This window comes from Lissotriton helveticus, chromosome 1_1 (genome assembly GCF_964261635.1).
Source record: "Lissotriton helveticus chromosome 1_1, aLisHel1.1, whole genome shotgun sequence".
Taxonomy (NCBI): Eukaryota; Metazoa; Chordata; class Amphibia; order Caudata; family Salamandridae; genus Lissotriton; species Lissotriton helveticus.
The window spans coordinates 675185179-675208656 of record NC_136057.1 but is presented as its reverse complement, the minus strand read 5'-3'; the positions used below and the strand labels follow the sequence as shown (position 1 = coordinate 675208656).

The window sequence follows — 23478 nt, the reverse complement described above, 5'->3', positions numbered from 1 at the left end:
TTGATGGTGATGCGGGGTGCAGATCGCCGACGGTCACTTATATCTGCCGCAACATGGCTGCCATTACGGGACACCCGGCCTCCTACGTGAAGGTGAGTCAGCTGACGGGCGGCTCTCCGGGAACTCTTCCAAGGTCATCCCCTCAACTCTGCTGCTGTTGCGGCCCCCAAAAGTGGTTCTGGGGACACTTTGAACCCGGTTAGGCCAGAGGAGAGAGCCCGGAGCGAGGAGCCTCCTCAAGGCACGTCCGCCTAGGTCGCCAACTTGGCCACGCCCCCCTGACTGCATTTCTAATGTCATGGCTGTGCTTTAGCATACATGAAGAGGTTACTAACTACACAGTGGGCAATTGTGAAGATCTACAAAGGCTGTGAGTATGATGTAATTTCTACGAGATATGAAAAATGTTTTATGGCTCTGTATTTGTGCATTAAACCTACCGAGCCTCATGGTTTAGGATGTTGTGGTTTATCAGTATTTTTGTGTCTTTTGTAGGTACCTTTAAAAACAGGGACCAACATTTTGTACTGGAGAACAACTGGTATTCTTATGGGTTCACAAGTGGTGAAACCTGTCCTGCTGAAAAACATTACAATTGAAGGTAAAGTACAATTTAACTAGATTGTTTTTAACTGGAGAGTCACTGTCTCCAAATGTTACAATTGTATGGAATTATCCTGTGTATCTCTAACTTCCATTCACCTTGTTTGATGTTGTGGGAGAATGTTGCAAACTTAGCCTACTTTTACCAGAATGCCTAAAGACAATGTCTGACTTATAAATGTTATTCTACCTAATGCTTTAGTTGGCACCTGTCACAAATACACATGCAGTACAACTCTCCTGTGCAGCACAGTCCTTCCAAATGTGTTTCAGTGGAAATAAAACAATGAGAATGAGACATTGCTTCCTCCATGGATCACTTTGGGGTCATCAGCGGTCGAAACTGTGATGCCTGCCACTGCCTTTGTTACCCCTGACATCCGAGGTGGCAAAATTGGTGCCAATGTCAAAGGTGTAGTATCCTATTGGGAGGTTGTACTCCATACAGACCAAACATGTCATACTATGAAGTTTAATTAAAGAACAGTAGTTCCTTTATTCACACATCCACTCTGGTTATATTGATTCCATGCAATGTCCAAACAAACGTAATCCCAAAACCAGTCCACACGTGTTTCAAGGTAACCCTCTCTATCAAGACTGAAAAGAATTAAAAACGTCTCCTAAAATACAGAGATCACACAAATTACAAAAAATATGCACATTGATACCACCGATTATTAGTAAATAATGATATTTTGACCTCTTGAGAAAAGCTTGATATCAAAATCCATTATCTTCATGAGAGCCTAAGAGAAATTTAAATTTTCTTATGCTGAGTCAATTCCAATAAATTAAATCATACATTTCTTATGATGTGCGACTCTACTCCTCAGTTGTTGCAGTACAAATGTAACAACTCCACAGAATTTCAATCATTTAGAACCTTATTTAATCATTTCCGATGTATGGTCCTTTTCCAAGAGAAAAGAAACAAGCCTTTATTGATTTAACATACATCAAATTATTTATAATAACCTTTGTAACAATGCATCCTCTCTTATCTATGCAGTATAATGTTACATATGTATGCAAAGTACATATCTGTTATTTTAAAGGGTGATTCTCACCTCGATGTTACTTCATGGCTCATTTATTATTTTTTCAGTGATGTCCAGCTTGGCTTAGAATCTAATCATTTCATACATGTGATCTATAAGTCAATAATTTGCTTCCTCGTTAGCATACACATTTTTCTCAAGGATCATACAGATTTAATTAAAATGTATCACTGAATTGGCATTTGTCCTAATAGAACTAATCCCAAAGATAGACTATCTCGCATAAGATATCTGATGTATGACGCTATGGGAATTTTATATTCCCAAACAAAGTGGATAAAGGTCTGATTAAAAAAGAAATTTGCTTTCTACCTCCAAAGAATGAACAGTAAGAAGAGCATCATCTGTATGTACAAATTGTAGCTCACAAGGGAGAATCGCTTTAAGTTTTTTTGGTGGGCATTTTAAATTGCGCAAACTAGACCCAAAGGTATCACAGTGCTTTACATGAGCACCAGTTGCATTATAGAGGGACACATTCATTTTTGTTAGGCAAGGGGAGATTACTTGATTTGCCCACAAACACAGAATGTTGAGTGTCCCTGCCGAAACTCGAACCCGGTTCCCCAGCTTTGAGGTTGACTGCTCTAACCGTTAGGCCACATCCTCTCCCCAGTTGGCAAGATTTAGTCTATATCATAAAACATCGTTGTTCTAAAGAGTGGAGTTATATGCTTCGGTGAGAAGCCTCCATAAGGTAAATAATCTCATGAGATGTAACCGTTCAGAATCAATACAGGTAAGATGAGAATGATCAAGAGGAACTTGCTGTCTACCAAAAATTAATGATCAAAAATAAAGCCCTAACTCTTGCCCAATTAAAGATTGATTCTCTTTAAATCACCAGGATTTGGTTACTATCAATCTCAAGTATTGTGAAATCATCGTTGTTCAAAGAATTAGTATTTCATTAAGTCTCCTTAAATTAACGTCATACTACTATAACCTACTAAATTACAGATTAATAGCATCTGTCCTGTTAATTTTTTTCTTTCCTCCACAGTTGGTGTCTGTCTAGTGTGAAAACCAAAATAATACAGTTCTAATTTTGAGTATAGTGTTTCACAAGCAAACAAATTCCCCAATGTCTTTTAACTTACCAGAAGTATATAGGTTTTGTAGCGCCCTCCCCAGCCTTGGCAACCGCCAATGACTTCGCAGCAGATGGAGTTTGGTATAACACGTCTTTATTCATCTGTGTGTAACAGTAAACTCAACATTCTAAACCTGCATTCACAATACATGTATATACAATCATAGCTCTTCGATGAGTCTTCGTAGCGCCCTGATCACACTTCCCAATAGTGTCTTCAGAAACTGGGGACATACAGTAGAAGTGTCCATGAACAGCGTTGGTGATGTAGGAATAACAGCAGTCAGGGGGTTTTCAATTGTCCTTTTAGATACAGTCTCTAAATTGACATCACTGCCTGAAGAGCAACGAGCCACATGTTGGAAATGCGAAGAATCTTGCATAATGGACTTCCCAGGATGTTAGGCAGTCAACATTTGTTCCTTTGCTGGTTGCAACATGAAATGGCTAAGCATTGAAAGAAGCATCAGTTTTTTGTTTTCTAGCCTGACGAACAACCACTTGATCTGCTCTAGGAAAAGTAACACCCTTTGCATGTCGGCGCCTGTGTACATAGACCTTAATTTTCCTTTTATGATCCAAGTCTTTTATACAGGTTTCTTGCTCAGTATTTGTTCTACTGTTGGCCCATTGAGGTAACTAAGTCATCATGGCCCTCCCAAACATCAAGGTTGCAGGGCTTTAGCCTGTGGCTGATGAGGGGTCGAACGGTAAGCTTGAAGAGTAGAATTCAAGACCGTTTTAAGGTCAAGATTTTCTAATTCAGCACGCTGATCAACTTTCTTTCTTTTGTATAAATTCTTTTTATTAAGTCAATACCATTCAACTTTACAAATATCGTTTGAGAGGAAGCGAAGTAATCCATTTACCCATGTTTACATTAGTTTACTACAGCTCTACATGAGTAATCTACACATTCACGGGTCCATGGACTCTTCCGTTGTGGGAACCACGTGAGAGCTACAGATATTCCCCTTGTTCCAGACCGCGAAGCATTTTTTGGGACAGCCCCTTGCTGCTTATACAGTCTTCTCCCTAAACATGCACCAATCCATGTCTGTTTTCCACTGGGCTATGTTAGGTGCGGTTGTAGCTCCCCACAACTGTGCTATATTTTGCTTGGCTAACATAAAACCCAATGTAGCGCACAGCTTGTCTTTACTGGATAGATCTGTGGGTTCCCATACATTCAGAAGGCACCTCTTTGCTTCAGGACGGACAGTCATTTTAAGCACCTCACTCATTACTTCATGCGCTCTGCACCAGTATCGTTGTATGTGCTCACACTCCCATATTATGTGCATGAAAGTACCCAGTTGGTTACAATTCCTTCTGCAGTCTCCCCCCTCTGCCCGCTCCATATGGACCAGACAGGGCCCCGTAACGTATACTCTGTGAAGTATTTTGAGCTGGACAATATGTAGCCTTGCAGAGAGTGCCACTTCCCGCGGGAAGGCCACCGCCACCTGCCATTCTTCCTCATCCAGCTCGAGCCAGTCACCCACCCAATGTCCCCTCATCTGTACCAGGGGATATGGAGAGGTGTTTATCAACTTTTTATAAGTCAGAGAGATTGCTTTTTTAGGAAGGTGTCCGTCTAGTAACCTGTCTAATAAGGGGGAGACTTCTGGAGGGGAGGAGCCTGTCTCCACATGTGTCTTCAATGCGTGCCGGATTTGTAGGTACCCAAAGTACTCGGAGTTGGCTAATTTGTATTCCTTTTGAAGCGCCTCAAAGGTGGGAATATCACTCTTCTTCCTCAGGTGTCCAATTCTCGAGATCCCGATGAGATCCCAGTTGTCAAACCCCTTCAAGGTTCTCAGAGTTCCCAGCTGCTCCAAGTCCCAAAGCAGTGTCACCAGTGTAAGTTTCTGCCCCCACCCCAGACTTTTGGTTGCTGCATGCCAGATTCAGACCGAGTGTTTTGTTGGTCCCGTAAGTTGGAATTTGCGAGGATTGGAGTAGAGGGCTCTGTTATAGGTCAACCCAGGTAATTGCCACTGGTCCATGGCATATCCGGGGTCGTTGGGACTCAAATAAGTACCTTGACTGATGGCTGCCAAGTGCGCAGCCCAGTAATACTTCTTGAGGTCTGGTAGCCCGATTTACCCCGTCATACCAGGGCAGGACCAACTTATTCAGCGCTATACGGGGCCTGTTTTCCCACAGTAACTGTCGCTGCAGTCTCTCAATCTCCTTGATGTACCCTACTGGGACCACATCGGGGGAATTCTGCAGAGAATATAGAAGATGTGGCAGCACCATCATCTTAAAAAGGGCGGGAGCTCCTTCTAGCTAGCTATGTTGCATCGTAACCTCTGTAGCGGGGGGAGTAAGTTGCTGTCATAGCGGCATTTAAGATCCGCCGGATGAATATCCCCAGGTATTTGAATCCCACCTTTGTTGTTTGAATTGGGCAGTCGCTAGGCGGGAGGAGAGGTTCTCCACTGAGAACGAACATAAGGGATTTAATCCAGTTAATTGAATACCCTGAAAATCTTCCAAATACCGTTAATATATCCAAAACACTATGAAGAGACCTTTGTGAGGAACCTATATAAGATAAAATCATCTGCATACAGAGAAATGCGATCTTCCCAGTCCTCCGACCATCGCAACCCATGTATGACTGGATCTTTGTGGATTCATTGTGCTAATGGCTCCAGGTAGAGGGCAAAGAGTATGGGGGGCAGCGGACACCCCTGACAGGTCCCGCGACTTAGGCTAAAAGTTGCAGATGTTTTGTTATTGACCACCACTTGTGCTAGTGGTCCTGAGTAGAGGAGATTGACTCATTGTAGTATTCTTTTCTTTGGTTCTCTCTGACCAGCGTTCTTTCCTTTAGCGTTCTTTCCTTTTTGTTTTCATTGTGGAAGAGAGGGGATGATGTAGTATTCTTGCATCTTGTTTATGTTATACATGCTTTCTCCACTACCAGTCCAGCTTGTAGAATGTTGCAGTTCATCCGTAGGAGTGGTAGGTTCGTTAATCCATTGTCGCCATAAATAATGTTGTAATCTAGTCCCACTGATGTAGTATTCTTGCATCTTGTTTATGTTATACATGCTTTCTCCACTACCAGTCCAGCTTGTAGAATGTTGCAGCGATGATGTACAAGAGAATGTTGGGATTCAGTGGGCTGAGGTCTACGAGTTGACATTGGGCTGAGCATCATGCTGGATGCGCCTGGTGGGGCTGCTTTACCATCTTATCTGCATATCTTCTAATAAACATCTTAACATCATCTACTGCGTGGGACTAGATTACTACACTCATTCTATAAAACCAGGCCCGACCCCCAGTTTTTCCAGAACCACAAAAAGATATGCCTATTCGATTGTATCTAATGCCATGGTGGCGTCTAATGAAATGATCCCTGCTGTTTCCTGGACTGTTGCCACCCTGCCCAATACTCCATGCACTCTCCTCAGGTTCATTGCCGTGTTACTTTGGGGCATAAAGCCTGATTGATCAGGTTGCACCAGTCCACTGATGACTCATGTGAGCCTGTTCGCCAAGAGTTTTGCCAAGATTTTGGGCTCTACATTTAGCAAAGAGATCGGTCTATAAGAGGCACGGTCACATCTGGGTTTGCCCTCTTTATGGATAGTGACCAGTGTTGCTATCCTCTGATCCGCTGGCAATGAACCCACCTTCCTGCTCTCTACGAACATGGCTCGTAGGTAAGGGGCAAGTCTGTCCAATCTTATCTTATATAGTTCAATGGGCAGGCTATCCGGGCCCAGCGCTTTCCCGGCCTGGAGGTTTTCTAATTGCGCATGCAATTTTGTAGTTGGTGAGATGGCTGTCTAACTCCGCTGCTTCTTCCGCAGAAAGGGTAGGGAGTCATATGTCTTTAAGTAGTTCCTGGGAGTCAGTACCTACCAACGGGATGCTCGATTGATATATCTTACTAATATGGGCTGCAAATTAGTTTTGTAATTTCCTGTGGGTCTGTGAGCGCTGTACCCCCTTCATCAACCAATTCTGGCACTAGCCTATTTGCCATTTCTTTTTTGCCAAGCCGAACTACCAATTTCCCCGCTTTGTCCCCCAATTCGTACACTCTCCTGTCCTTCTCCCTCCCCCCTCCCCCATGTCTTTGATCTGTCAACGGCTACGGCCTTGTACTCGTTTCTTCAATTGTAAGGTATGTAGTTTCTCTTGGTTGTCTTCTACCCCAAGTTCTTCCTCAACCTCAACCAGTTCTTTCTGTTTCTCTTTCTTTACCCCTGCTATTAGAGAAAATGCCTGCCCCTGTTTGACTGTATTAAAAGCTTACCATAATGTTAGGGGGAAGTCTACCATACCATCGATTTCTTGGAAGTAGTTTTCTAGGGTCTGAAGAAGAGTTTGTTTATCCATCGGATTACGGAGGTACCATGGGTTTATTGCTGATCAGCTTTCTTAAGACTACTCATGAATTGTTCGAAAGGGCCATTGGCCTGTGGTGAAAGAGGTGTGCTCTGCTGATTCTTCACATTAGGATGACTGAGAAAGTTTCTGAATTCTTGACTGTTGAACGGTGGACCATTGCCCGACTTTAAATTTGCAGGAATGGGGGTATGGCTTGGCCCCAGCCCGATAACTTAAACCTACTATCTGACACAGTATCCGGCCCAATCTGCACTGCATCACCATAAATTAAACCCACGTGGCGCCCGCTGGCCCCACGAGTATCAATCTTCAGGAAACTGGCCATCTACGTAGTGGCAGAAGTGTGCCGAGCTGGAGGCCGAGTAGCCGGTCAGTAGGAGCCTGGGGAGCAGAGATGGGGGTGGAGTGGTTCCCTGCTCCCTGCGATGCCTAAAGAATGATGCAGCGTTGCCAGGAGACTGGTGGCCTGTACAGGAGGGGGCTTGGTGGCCCGATTCCGAGGTTGGCAAGCCATGGCCAGGACACAGCTCACTACATCGATCAGCTGTCCCAGTCGTATGAGGGCAGACAACCGGGACAGGACTTCGGCAACGGAAGGCCCCTGGAGTACTGCCGGAGTCAACGGACGATTTGGCTGTGCCTAGGGAGTCCCTGTACCATAAGCTGGACCAGGGGGAAGCCCCTGATAAGGGCCAACATGCCGACTCACTGGAGGGGGAAGTGAAGCCCCCAGTCGAGCCTCATAGCTGGGCCAGGAACACAGCTGCGGCCATAGGGAAGGGGTGTGACAGGTGAGAGCCACTACACTGCCTAAAGGAGGCACAGGGAGGATAGCAGGAGCAGCCCATGAAGGTAAGAGCAGTGGGGCATTGGGACAGGGTGGGGCGGGGTAGGGGGCTTGACAGACAATGAGGGAAAATTAAATAAAAAGTGAATTTCCACCCCGTCGTCTTCTTTCAAGTTACCCCCACCACACCCTACTGCCCCACTGCTCTTACCTGCATGGGTCTCTCTTGGGGGATAGAGGGGCCCGGTGGCCCGTTGGAAACCAGGGATTGAGTGGAGGGGGAGGGGGAGCTTCACCGGAGTGAACTTGATGCCTGGGTGCTAGAGCTATGGTGTATCCTCGGAGGGCTCCCACTGGGCCCTCCCCACTCCCATCACTGAACGGAGCCTGTGGTGCTGTTCCTCACACCAGTGATGGCACTGTCCACGATTGGACCCCCGGAGCGGTGCCCCTTCTTGGCCTTTCCATACTACGGACCTGAACTAGAGAGTGAGATGCAAGGAGGGCTTGCTGGCGACCTGACGCGATGTGCCTTGGTGGCACCTTCGACGGGGTAACCTCCCCCAGCGAACTGGACATAGTGGGGCACCCAGGCTCCTTCTACCATTCTCTCCCACCCGTTGTTGTTTCCGGGGTGTCATGGTGACACCAGAGAGAAAATTACTGCTGCAATGAAACCAAATGGACAAATGCACAGTTCCCCAGCAGTCCATGGAAAAAAAGAGATATTGGCCGCTAAACTCGAGGACCAGGTGGGCAAGGCCTAATAAACCAATGTAAGAGTTTTTGTGGCTCCGGAGGGGTCAGAGGGACCACGCACCAACCTCTTCATGGAAGACCCGACAATCAATGTCCTTCACCCAAAGTCCCTTTCCAAATTCTTTTCGGTTGAACAGGCGCACAGGGTGCCAATCCCACCGCCAAAACTGGAGGTTCCCCATGGACTATCATTGGCAGGATTTTCAACTATCGAGGCAAGCATGCCATACTCCAGGCAGCTCGCTCTAATGGGGGCTTGTAAATATGAAAACGCAACAGTGCACTTTTTTCCGGGCTTTACATTGCAAGTACAGTGCCAGCGCCGCAGCTTCGAGGAAGTAAAGAGGGCATCTCATGCTAAAGATTTTAAGTATATATTTCCCGGCCAAACTATGGGTAATGGAGAAGGGCAAATCATGGATCCTTACATTGCCAGCAGATGCGTGGGACTGTCTTGAAGGTTGGTGTACCTTGGGGAGGCAGCAGCCTTGGGCTAGCAGGTAGACAACCCACTAGCACTCGGCGATAGCTAGACAACTGAGCGTAAAAAGAGGTTCCATGAGCTACACTGCTGGATACGGGATGAGTACACATGTACATTGCATTAAAGGCTGTTTGTGGGACTGATGTATTGACTGACTCGGGGGATCCCCTATTGGGGTCCATTATTCAAACTTTTATCCCGCTACTACCCTGCACTGATGGCACAGGGTGCAGATCCACTTTCTAGCTTGTTGAGTTGTGTTTCAGGGGAGTACAGTGATACTTTCATGCACTGGCGTCGGCACATAGGTGCAGAGGGACTATGCATGAACGATTTATGAGTGATACATATGAAAGGACAGTGCAGTTGCTCCTACAAAGGGTTTATGACGGCCTTCAGCAGTTGATAATGTATTGGTAGAGCAGCCAACCCTTGAAAGGTTTGTTGTTCAGTTTAGAGTGACAGGCCGTCTGCGAATTGGGGTGGTGGGCATTTTTCAACCCAAGGTGCAGGAGAGCAGGTATTTGGGAGTTCATTGGAACATCATGTTATTGTTTTGCATTCAAGGTTTTCCACAGTACATCAAGTATATTTGTGGTCACTTGGCGAGATGGGGGGAGGTGATCCGACCATGGAGAGGATGGAGGGTGATGTTCATGTCCACATACTCGGCAGGAAGGCCCTGCAACACCACATACCTGGAGAGACAGGCTCGCACAGATTTGAAGATCCTGTTATGGAACATGAACGGTCTGGGCTCCAAGATTAAATGAACCTAGTACTGCAATTTATCCGACAACATGCCCCAGACCTTGTCCTCTTACAAGAGTCCCATTTAACACATCATCATAGCAAGGCCCTGTACCGTTGGGGCTACACCCTGATAGTGCACGTAGGCTTCACCACTGGTTCCAGGGGCACAGGCATTCTCCTGAAATCTTCTGCACCATACACACCTGGTCAGATGTGACACAAATTACTAGGTAGAATTGTGCTGCAAACAGGCATTTGGGAGGGACACTCTCAGCCTGTGTTCTGTTTATGCACTGCCCAAACTGCAGGGGGACACTCTCTTAGAACTTGACACTTTTCTTTTGGACATGCCGACAGGCACTTCAATTATGGGGGGGCAAAATGAATGATGTGATGGCACCAGAGCAGGACAGGTGGCTGGATCGGTGGGGTGCACAGGGCGGGAGCCAGCTCCAATCCTTTGTGGATGCCATCGAATTGGTAGACCTTTGGCGGGTACATCACCCGAATGTGAATCAGTTCATCCACCTGTCGCCCAGACACAAAATACTTTCCCGACTGTATTAGATTTGTACCCACTACAAAAGCGTGAGCCGCTTCAATAATATAGTGCATCTGGCACACAGCATTTCTGACCATTCCATAGTGATGGTCTCCCTGTCGGGTCCAGTCAGGGAGACAGTATTGCCACCCAGAATAGCATCTTGGCATTTAAAAGACTGGAAATACCAAGACCAGATAAATGATTGGAACGATCAACACTTCCAGGTAAATGCAGGGTCAGTAGACTCAGCCTGCACTTTGTGGGAGGCTTTTAAAACAGTGCTGTGTGGACACACATTGGCCCTTAGTGGAATTAAGATGAAGGACCAGACTGCTCAGGGCATAAGGCTGTAGCAAGAGATCACATCCATAGAACAGGAGTAACAAAGGGGGATGTGCCGGACGCTAGACATGTCCATCCCCACCGAATAAAACAGTGGAAAATTATTGATCACAGGCGCACACCTTGGCCACTCGGAGACGGTTATATGATATCGGCGATAAAGCTAGTAAGGTCATAACGTGGCTGGATAAGAGAGACATAGACAGAACATGGGCCATCGAATTTCAGGATCACCGGGGCCAAAATAGTAGAAGCCTTCACAAAGTATTATAAAAATATGTACTCCTCCGGGACCTCTAGGTCTCGACACAAGCGTGCGGACCTCCTGAAGAAACTTATGTTATGTTATGTTACTGGCATTTATTATGCGCACAGCTGCTCCAGCGAAGGAGCGTCCCGGCGCCTGACAAGGAAGCCAAACACTCTGAGTCCTATCCCCGGGAGACAGGGAGGCACTGGAACAGGACTTGACAGGGGGGGAAATTGAGGGAGCAGTCTCAGAAGGCATCGGGACCTAACGGACTGCCTGTAGAATTGTTTGAATGCACGGCAAATAAAGTTGTGCACCACATGCTCAACATGTTTCAAACGGTGAAGAATCAATCACAATTGCAGTTCTCCTCAACAAGGACATTTCCCCATGACCTGTAACTCGTATAGGCCCATATCATTACTTAACCTGAAGGCGTAGGTACTGGCCAAGGCTTTGGCCAACGGACAAGTGAGGGTCATAACCTCCGTACCAATCTGGGTGCATGCCTCACAGGGGCACCCAACATAATATAAGGCGTCTATATGGGGTTCTGCACATGATGTCAGCTCCAGCAACGGAGGAGGTCTTAGTGCTTTCCCTGGAAGTGAGAATGAATGAACAACGCATGAAAGGAAAGGATCGACCTATATGCCGATGACATCTTGCTATGTCACGCTGCCTCGCCACTCGGTGGACAGGGTTATTCGGGCTTACAAATTCTTTGGGACAAGTCCCTCATTTTTCTACTGACAGGGGGCTGCCCAGCTCTTCCATCAACATGCCTGGCTCCAGTGGTAATACAGGGTTTTCGGTACCTGGGTATTTTTGTGACCGGGGATGTCAAGGAATTCATACGTCGGAACCTGTTTGCACCGCTCAAGCACTTTAGGGAGGATAGGGCACACTGGAGGGTGCTTTGAATCTCTTTGATGGGCAGGGCTGTGCTTTTTAATATGACAACCATCCCCCACATGCTGTACGCCCTCCAGAACACCCCCTATAGGGTGTTGCAGAACTTTTTCAATAAAACCAATAGCGAATTGCGCTAGCTCCTCTGAGATTGAGGTAGTTTGTGGATCTCCCTCGGGAAGCTACAGCGGGGGTGTTCAAAGAAGGACTGGCTGCCCCTGCATCCATGCTTACTAATGGGCTGCCAAACTGATAACAATTAACAAATGGGTATTTGGAGACATGGAGGAACCAGCCTACATGGTCAATCGTGAGGCGTTGAGCGACCAGGGATATCCTTCCATCCTATACGACAAAAATCGGACAAGCTCATTACCGAGCCACACTCAGATGATCGCAAGTACATGGCATTAAGCCAACAGGCATCTGAGCGGGAAAGTTAAATTGACTGCCACAACTCCACTGTGGGACAGCGAGCAACTTGGGGAGGTAAAGAAATTACGGGGCCGCCTTCGATGGGACTGATAGGAATTGACTGCCTTGTAGATGTTTTAAAGGGGGGGTGCACTATCTTTGGAAGACCTCCAAACCGAATACAACATGGGGGCCAGGAAGTGCTACAGATACCTACAACTGAGACATACACTGTAGTGCCACATACCTGAGGGACTCCTCACCCATGGAATACCGCTTGTTACAGGACCCAATCCTGGTTATGTCAGTCTCCTTAGTTTACAGAAAAAATATTGAGCAACTCCTCCAATCTGCTCCGTTCACTACCGGAAGCTTGGGAGGGAGACATAGGACTCATCGAAAATGATGACAGAGCAGAGGCCCTCCAAAGCCCATATGGGCTTGTCTCTGCCTCATACAACTATTCATACTGCACAGATCCTACTACTCCATATCCATGATGCACCACCTGGGTCGCTACAACTCTGCCTTCTGCACTCATTCTTCCATATCGTTTGGGACTGGCCAGTGATCCAACTGTATTGGAGGTAAGTCACACAGCTAATGGCCGCGGTTACAGGACTTGCAGTTCCCCTTGAGACTAGATTGCTGGTGTTGTGCATAACAGGAGAAGAAATGTGGCCCAGGTTGATGTTGGTGGCAGGGGTGGCCAAGTACACCATTGTAAAAACATGGGGGGCGAGTGGACCCCGGTCATCTGGGACGGGAAGAACAAACTAGACTGGTGTCAGCTAGCAGAGCGGGAGATCTACTAGAGTCAAGGCTGCCCTTGAAAGTACGAGAAGATCTGGGGCTAATGGAGCCAATACAGGGAACCCATAGGAATTGTCAGGGTTTCTACGGGAGGAAGACCGTTTTGGCTTGCATTGTATTTCTTTACGTTCCACTATGCCTGCATTGCTATATACGTGATGCATCTGTTGATTTCATCGCTATCTGACACTGCCCTGGTTTGATTTTCTCCACACTGATTCATTTTGTAAACATTGATGTATACTGAGCAACTGTTTAATAAAAAGACTGATTAAAAAAAAAGAAATTGCAGGAATACCCCACATCGCAAAGATGCAGTCTAATCTCTTGATGACTCTTTCTTGAGTGATAGATGAGAGATCTATCAATGGAAAACTGGAGTATTCATCGACAATCACCATCAGGTCATGTCCATTGTGGAGAGCACGAGAAGTCAACTGAAATTCTTTCCCATACATAATTTGGCAACTCTGACATGTTTAAGCTGTGTTGAGTTGTTTTCAATGAAAGGCCCTGCATAGATGTCAGGCCTTCAATTCTCTTTTAACTTTCTCATTGAGATGAGGAACCAGACTCTGTCTCGGAGAGAGCTTGTTTTGTGACAATGAGTCCACAATGTCCTTCATGTGCCACTTCAAATATCTGTGGTTGCAAACTGTCTTAAATAACAGTTCTCAAACCTTTCAGAATAATGCCTTCTTGAGTAACAGACAGTTTGTCTTTGACTTTTTTAAACATTTGGTATTCACTGTCACTGGTAAAAGGTCGAGGGTGCTGGTTAAAAGACTGATGCATCATAATGTCTTTTAGTTTTAACATGACACTATCTTAACTCATGGAAGTGACAATGTGTTCCAATGAAATGGTAGCTGGTGTATTTGATTTCATAATAAACTTCATGTAGGCTTCAGCCGCCTTGGAAAGGGTACCATGACACAGTAGATGCACTTTTGAGAAGTAGTCGGTAGGGTTTTTGATCTTTCCCTGGATGGTGCACAATTTTGTAGTTGCATTCTTGTAATAATAGACCCCGACATTCAATGCCGGGAGGCATCTTGGCTTTTGGATTGGCAAAGATAGTTAATAATGCTTGATGATCTGTCACAAGTGTTGAAGACTTTTCATAAAAGAAAGTCAAAATGTTAACACACTCACACCATCACTAAACTTTCTTTTTCAGGCTGTGAATAAGCATGTTCAGTTTGGGACTAAATAGTGTTTGCATATGCCACAATTTGTCTTCAAGCATTTGGATGTCTACTGTGCTGTACAAGGATTACATCTGACCCGATTGGGCTAGCTCAACAGCAACCTCCGTATGAAGCTTTGGATCAAAGTGTAACATTTCACTAGTGCTTTTCTTGAAGCTTTTTGCATTCATATGACCAATGAAATTAAACAAATCTTTTCGTCAAGCCTCTTAATGGAGCACTTATTGTGACAAAATCTTGTATGTATCTAGAACAGTAGCTGGCCATTCCAAGGAATGAACGTAACATGGAAACATCTTATCGGGGACTGGCAGTTGACAACGCTTGCACTTTAGCTGGATCAGGTGTCATACCCCCATCAGAAAGGATATGGCCAAAGAATCTTTGCTTTGTCTTATAGAACTCACAATTCTCAATATTCCAGTTAAACCTGCATCAACAGGTAAATGACACACTTGCACAAGAGCTTTAACATACTCCTTCTGTGTAGCTCAGAAAAACAATGTAATTGCTATATTTGAAAGCTGTATGATACGTCGAATTACATCTTGAAAAAACTTTGCAGCTGATGACGCATCAAAACGCATTCTGTTATATCGAAACAGACCACTGTGTAGAAACGGTTGTAATGTACTAGCAATTCTCCTCAAGTTCTATCGGATGATATCCTTTATTCAAATCAAGGTGAGAGAAGACCTTGGCACCATTCAATTTTGTTAGCATGTCTGCAGTGTGTGGACCTGGATGTCGTCATCTTCAATTGCCTTGTTCACTTGACACATGTCAACACAGATCTTTCACAGTCCTTTTTGGGTACTACCATGGCATTGGACCAATGGAACGGTCAATGATATCATGTTTCCGTAATGATTCAAGTTCTTTTTCAACTGCTTCCTGTAAATGAAATGCAATTTGCTTGTGTCTTTGAGCAACAGGATGGAAGACATTTATGTGTAATTGTACTTTCATAGTCTTGAGTTTTCCAAACTCATGAATCAACAAAGGGAACTGGCTTATTATTTCATGGTGAGCATTCATGTATACTTCACTGATATCAGCTCCATATCAGCAGCTGTGCTGAAGCTCAGTAAACAGGCACTTGACGATGTACCTTGAAGTACATGAATGGGTGCTTGTACTTTTCTTTTTGTGTGTTTCATCGTTGCTACAAATTAACCTTGACATTTTAATGGCTTCGATGCAGCCAATGTATACAGTTTAGTTTTCGATGGCATAAGTTGGACCAATGCAGATAATTCATTGTATTTTTCCTCAGGCATAATGTTTATCGAAGCACCACTTTCAATAATAAAAGGTATTGAGCAACCGTTTACTTTTAGTGTAATGTTCGGACAATGTTTGAATGACTTTGTTGCTTTTTCATGTCGACTTTTCTTTGACCTGCGTTTGTCTTCACATGCTGCAAGTTCAACATGCACACATTTTTCTGAGGTAAACATCAACATTGCACAACCATCTTCTTCACTTTCACTTGATATTATACTTCAGGTGGCCATTTTGTCTTCTCACTGTGATGTACTTATTTTTTCCTTCACCTTACAAACTATTACAGAATGGTTCTCCTTCCCACAGCCTTTTCAAATCTGTCCAATGGTGGGACATTTACCTTTGTGTGTAAATGAAAATCCATACCTGAAACCCAACTTCTTTTTCTGCATAGACATCACTCTGTCGTTCTGCCTTGTGTTTTTGCTTACTTTTAATTTTCATGACTGACTCCATCTGGGCACCTCCGGCCTCCATGTCAGCAGCTTGTGAATCGGCACGCTTTTCAGCACTAGCAGCCATGAGAGCTTGCTCCAGACTAAGAGTTTCTGTCAGCATTCGTCATCCGAATGAATCTGACACATATCCGTCAATAACTCTGAGACTTATAACTTCCTCATCATTAAATTCATTGAACAAGCAGTGTTTGAGGAGTGTATCCAATCTCCCACCAAATTTGTTGATGGTTTCAGCAACTTTTTGTCATTCTTGACTGAAAATGTACCTTTCGTAATCTACATTTGAAAATGAATTGAACTTGAGATTCAAGGCTTCTTTGATTTGTTGCTATGTGATTTCTTCAGCTCGCTGAATTTTCTTTATAACTTCTTTTACACCTTCACCAGCAAGATTGTTAAGGTATTTGATAATCGTCTTGTTATCTGTTTCTCTAGCACATCAATTAAATCATTAAATGTCTTTATCCAAGCAGTCCATCTGTCCTAAATATTCTGCATTTTGGTTATATCGATTGGAGGTAGTGGTTTCAGGAAGGCAGCGGAATTATACCCGTTTGTTATTGGCTGATACTGAGAGAGGAGTTCTCTCCGACCCTGTCCGCTAGGACCCACTTCCTTCATGCCATCTCTAAGGCCCTGTGCTGTCCTGGCTTCTGGGTCATCCTTGATGATTATGGGAAATGTGGCCTCTTTCATGGTCCTCAGTGGAGCCCTTCACTTTCCGGGAGACCATTGGAGTTGTTCTGAGCCTCCACCCTGTAGTTTTGGTGGTGACCACTATTTGTATGTACGGTTCTGAAAGCAGAACCGGGGGCACTCCGTCTCGGGTTACTTTACCCAATGTTGTGGTATAATGACTAGGCCTGGGCAGATTTCATGGAGTTCTGCTAGCAGATCTACGCAAAGTGACCAAAAAGTCAGCCGCGCTGAGTTCCACAAGTGGCGGAATGCATTAGGTCACGCCATTCTCACTGATTTTTAGCGCAAACGGCACTATGCGCAGTGCAAGTGGGTGGTACTTCTTTCTTCCTCTCGAGCAGATGTTCTGCTCGAGCGGAAGCTTCCTCAACGCAAATGGAAGGTTTCTCAACGCAAGTTGTTGCACGGTTGTGGTCATCCGCGATCGCCGGAATTGAGAAATCTCGCAGGGAGGTGGTCTGGAGTAAGATTTTCCAAACGTTGGCAAGCGAGGAAAAAAATCTCTGCAGGGTACGTGAAGCGCAGAGTGGGAAAACCTCTGCATACTCCGTGAGTGGAGTGGAATTTCACTGTCGATCTTTGAGTAACTTATCCCTCATCTCGTTGTCAGTTGTAGCGTGCTCCCCAGCTTGGTCACCTGCCATTGACTGCAACACACATGGAGCTTGGCATTACACATCTTTATTTGTCTGAGTGTAACCACAAGCTCAACATTCTAAACGTGCATTCACTTCACTATGTTTTAAGACTTAAGTCACAGTTCTCCAGAATGCATCAGGATGCAAATGGGTTCAGTCATTGCTAACTCTCACAATACTACAGGTTTGGCTGTCAGCATGTGGTTAGAAAACCTATATCATCATGTTTCTACTATTTATACTCCTGTCTTTAGCCTACAAACCTTTCGGTCATGCAGTGGGTCTCGGAAAAGAAATGTATGGAAAGCGAAGATAGACTATCCTTCAGCAACCTATTCTGATTCACACATCATCTATATTTCAAAGTACATTTGTGAAAAGAGATGAACGGAGAAGAGATATCAGTATTTATGGATTATTTTGTATTTTAGTCAATAATGTGAAAAAGAGATATTCAAATTTTGCAATATGGTTGTCAAGTCTCAAACCTACCACTTTATATTTTGCAGTATCCTATCTGACCAGTTGTATACATCTTTAAATTTTATGTATGGAATATCTACTGAGCTAAATCTAATATTTAATTTTTAATTTCTGATATCTAATGCCAGACTACAACAAACCTGTCCAGAAAATCTTCACCTACATTGATAGTTTTCTGACATTTGATTCAGTATTATTTTTCAACCCATCCAGTGACACTAACTGTATAATAAAGTTGTTACAATAAAATTCAGCACACAACTGTTAACTTACAACAAGTTGTTTTCTGGCCAGAGATCCAATAAAATGTTTCAGGGAATCTGATCACCAAAGAACAAAGGTGTGTCTCGCCCTTGTGGGCATCATGGCTCCACCCTTAATTTTTATAACACTTGTATCGAATAATGGCATTTTATTCACTAATAGTGTGCTATAAATGGAAGTCGAGATTGATCTGTTGGGCGTAGTGTAATAAAAATATAGTACTCAGACGGAAAAAGAACCAAAGGTGGTGGTGTTTGTTGTTGGTGTGAGGAATGGTGGAGAGTCTTCCAGAATTCTGTTGTTTTTCCTTCAATAGAGCAGATAAAGTAGACTTGAGGAACAGTCACCCAAGACCACCACGGAGAGAAGAGGAAAGACTACTCTCGCTCATAAGTGAAGGCGAGTGCCAATGCCTACACCTCAGCAGATGTGTCTAAGCGCACCAGAGGAAATCAAATGAAAATAAGCTCCTGCAGTAAAACACAAAACAAAATGAGAGTCAGGCATGCCAAGAGGAGTGGGCAAGACTGTGTAATGGGCAGGAGCCAACAGAAAAAAAATCTGGGGTGTGAAGCAAATTCAACAGAAGCCAAAGGGTTATACAGCAAAAATGCCAGTGCACATGAGTTGGATGCAATGGTAGAAAACTTCACAATGTTGGTGTGGAAAAGTTAGAAGAAAACGCAAGGATGCATGCTGAACAAGCATTGGCAATGCATCGGTTTCGCCTATGTGGTGAATAAAGTACCGTTTCTATCAATTATCGTCTGGGAGAAGGAAAGAGCTCCCTGCCAAATAACATGGGAGTGGAGAGGATGTGGCACAACATCCAGGGCTGCTGACTCGAGAGCTGGGGATCACAGTTTGAGTCTCTGCGGCAGCAACATCCTGTGATACCATGCAAATCACTTAATCTCCCTGGTGATAAATTGTTATACATATGCTGCAAGAGTAAAAAGCGAAAAGAAGCAAAACTGTATGAAAGAATAGTTCAAACAAAACTGATGTTCACAGTATTTCGGTGACGGGAAACTGATAAGAGAAGCAGATGAGAAACCAGCATTGGTAAATGCAGGAAATATGCTACAATCAATAGAAATGGAGGAAAAGTAAGTAGCATGCAAAGGACCCAATTAAAAGCCTTTTAAGTGTATATTAAAAACAATAGATTTCTCAAGTACAGAGCAAGCGCTGTGCAGGTGAAAGCTAAAAATGAAAACAGTCGCAAATACCTGCAAGTTTGTGATGATGAAAAGGAAAGAATTGAAATGTACATGTGTGGTAACAAGAAAGAATCACTCGAAAGCGTGCAGAATAGTGTGAAGATGAAGCTGCTGAGAATTTAATATCCCTGTACCAGCCAACTCGAGCCTACCAATTTTTAAGTGGAGAGAAGTTTGGCAGATGAGCTCCATCCCTGGAGAGAAAGGAGGCAGTATGGCATGAGCTGCAACACCAGTTCCCAGACTCACAAGCCAAACATGGTGCACATGAAACGTAGTGGGAGCACCGAGACCTGGATGAAGCTAAATAAATGCCAACTCGTATTGATCATTTCAAGGAACAAAAGGAGCGCTATTAAAACCATGTGGGGCCTTGGGCTTGTTGGGTAGAGCTAAAAAAATTACATGAAAGGGGAAGCTCACAGCTTGGATCAAATACAGACAGGGAACTATAAATAGTTTGTAAAAAGAAATGGGTGTTTAAAGCATATGTTAGTAGTTGGTAAGTGGCTAGGACCTCAAGGTAAACACAAGAAGGGTTCCTGAGGACTTCAAAGAAAATGAGTCAGAAAAGTGAGAAAAGGGGTGCAGAAAGAATCCACAGATAGATTACAAGGAGAGCAGCTGGGAGGTTGAAGCATGGCGAAGAAGGGCCTCAAAAGATTGAGTGAGAGACCATATAGAAGTGGTATCAACTAACACAGAGAAGAGATCAGAGAGAGAGCAGCAGATCAGATTCAGAGAGCAACATGCATTGGAATTCCAATCTGTCTCACTGGTATGTAGACATGTGGTACTGGTTGGCCTTGCAAATTATGTTTTACCTGCTCATATACCAATATTGTCCATGTGCAGTGTCTACCCCCATGTGCAGATAGAAGAGAGACTGAGGCATGGGGCTTGCTGTTGTCTGGGGTCGGTGTAGTAGTCTTGGGCATGGCTGATTTGTAAAAGAGGTGCAGACGTCTTGGTGTTACTGTTCTGTTGCTCTGCCGTGCTCCCTTCCTCCATCCCCAAGCTGCCGATGAGCACCAAGGAATTTCTTGAACTGTAGCCACTACCTATACAGCCTAACAGTTGCTAATAGCAACACCTTGACTCTGACCAGCAGAAACAGATGCCTCTCATTGAGAGCTCCTCAGCTGTCTAGGGTTAAAGGGCTTCTTCCTTCCCTGCCTAATGTAAACTGAAGGCCAATTTGCTCTTTCAACTTTTTGCGTAAACACTTCTTGTAGGCTTGGTGCAATTTCCAGTAAAAAAAACCCCATAAAATAAATTAAAGCAAGCGATAAGAAGCCCTTTTACATCACTTTGGGGACAAATGCTTTGTTGGACAAATGAAGAATCTACAGACTGTGAAACCATAAAAATAACATGGACATGTCAAACACAGAAAGGGAGAAAAGCCACCAATAAGAGCAAGGCAACTGAGGTTGACACGAAAACCACCTGATATTGAGCAAGGATTGGCTCTGAAATGAAATGAAATGAAACAAATTTATAACGCGCTGACTCAGCCCATCGGGCATCAAGGCGCCTAACCAGAAAATTATATATTTTTCATGTCCAGAGAAATGGATTACTGGTAGGCTTTCTTGAAGCACCATGTTTTTAGGGCCTTTTTAAAAATGGGCATAGAGGTTAGGGACTTCAGTTCCAGTGGAAGTGCATTCCAGAGGCGCGGGGCCACTGTGGAGAATGCTCTTCCACCCCATCTGGACTTCTTAGTCCGAGGGATCACCAACAGATTGTGTTGTGATGAGCGTAGACATCTACTAGGGGTATAGCCAAGGAGGAGAGATCCCAGCCCGTCAGATGTTCCCGCTTTCAAAGCCCTGTGCACAAGACAGATAATCTTGAAAGAGATACGATGCTCTATGGGAAGCCAGTGAAGGCTCTTTCTGGCTAGTGTTATAAAAAAGGTGGTCGATTACAAAACATATTCAATTATAAATTCCATTACTCAACTATAAAGGTACACACACAAGTCAAGTATCATTTAGACTGAATTTAATTCAGCTTCATGCAATGATTTCCTGTAGTCTCACAAGTATTATATTTCATATTCATACAATACATGGCAATTTTGTACAGTTTTAGAAACAGTGCTCGGTGATTGTCAGAGGAGAAAGGGGGGTTTTCAGTAGGGTAGGGTGTGGTTGGAAAAGAATGAGGGACAGAGAAAAGGAATTGTGTCCTGTAAACAATTCTGTCTCATTCAGAGAACATTTCTAGTCCATAATAGATCAAAGTCGTTCCCTAAAAAACACTATACACGGGGGCCGTGTATGGCAAATTTCAATATGGCGTGTATGTGTTGGTGGTGTTGTCGACGTTTCGACCCCCAAGGTAAGGGCGGGTAAATCCTCAGTTTGGGGTCTTCTTCAGGACAATAAAAACAGTGACATTGAGCACATGTACAGGCGTTTGGGTGATGTCCCTTCTGAGTTAAGACTCGCGCCCGTTGGATTATTTGGGTTCTTCAATCATTAGAGGCCATAAGTCAATGAGAGGCGTCCCAGATGACGGGGTATTGGAATTTGAAAAACCATCCGATTCTATCAATAAGTGGGTGTGGCAAGCGTCCTACATCCACCGGAAGATTCAATCAAGGTGTAGGAGTCTTACACCATCTGTGTTACTGCTGACTTGCGTGTCCAGAGTAACACGCAAGTCAGCAGTAACACAGATGGTGTAAGACTCCTACACCTTGATTGAATCTTCCGGTGGATGTAGGACGCTTGCCACACCCACTTATTGATAGAATCGGATGGTTTTTCAAATTCCAATACCCCGTCATCTGGGACGCCTCTCATTGACTTATGGCCTCGAATGATTGAAGAACCCAAATAATCCAACGGGCGCGAGTCTTAACTCAGAAGGGACATCACCCAAACGCCTGTACATGTGCTCAATGTCACTGTTTTTATTGTCCTGAAGAAGACCCCAAACTGAGGATTTACCCGCCCTTACCTTGGGGGTCGAAACGTCGACAACACCACCAACACATACACGCCATATTGAAATTTGCCATACACGGCCCCCGTGTATAGTGTTTTTTAGGGAACGACTTTGATCTATTATGGACTAGAAATGTTCTCTGAATGAGACAGAATTGTTTACAGGACACAATTCCTTTTCTCTGTCCCTCATTCTTTTCCAACCACACCCTACCCTACTGAAAACCCCCCTTTCTCCTCTGACAATCACCGAGCACTGTTTCTAAAACTGTACAAAATTGCCATGTATTGTATGAATATGAAATATAATACTTGTGAGACTACAGGAAATCATTGCATGAAGCTGAATTAAATTCAGTCTAAATGATACTTGACTTGTGTGTGTACCTTTATAGTTGAGTAATGGAATTTATAATTGAATATGTTTTGTAATCGACCACCTTTTTTATAACTCTATACTGACCCAGGTCGATGAGGTAAGGGTTCACCCCATTATTACCTACCACTCTTTCTGGCTAGTGTCGCAGAGGAAGAGCGGGGAATGTCTAGTACAAATCTTGCGGCCGCGTTCTGTACTATTTGGAGGCGCTGAATCAGTCCCTTGTTAATCTCCGCATAAAGAGAGTTGCAGTAATCCAATCTTGCCCCGATCAGCGCAACTACTGTCTGTTTTCTAGCCTGGGGAGAGAGGTAGTGCGCTATTCTTCGTAGAATTTTGATGATTCCCCAGCAGGTAGCCACCGTTCTATTGACCTGAAGGGTCATTGCCAGCGAGGTATCAAAAATGACCCCTAAATTTCTGGCTGAAAATGAGGGGACAGGGCAGGTTCCCAGGGAGGGCGGCCACCATTCATTTGACCATACATCATGGTCCCTTCCAAATATCAGCACCTCCGTCTTTTCGCCATTCAGTCTCAAGGAGTTGAGTATCATCCAGTCAGAGACTGATTGCATACAACTGCTGAATCTGGATGCGGTGTTGCTGGCAGGTTGGGTCAGTGACACCATAACCTGAGTGTCGTCTGCGTATGACACTACTTCCATACCATGTGCTTTTACTAGT

At 44.5% G+C, this 23478-nt stretch overlaps 1 protein-coding gene across 1 annotated transcript in view; it reads left to right on the top strand.

Annotated features, from left to right (window-relative positions):
* ELAPOR2 (endosome-lysosome associated apoptosis and autophagy regulator family member 2) overlaps positions 1-23478 on the top strand; it is a 550871-nt gene that overhangs the window by 297122 nt on the left and 230271 nt on the right. The window contains exon 6 of the mRNA XM_078674189.1: positions 496-601. Within this exon, the coding sequence (XP_078530315.1) occupies positions 496-601 (106 nt within the window). The remainder of the gene's footprint in view (positions 1-495; positions 602-23478) is intronic.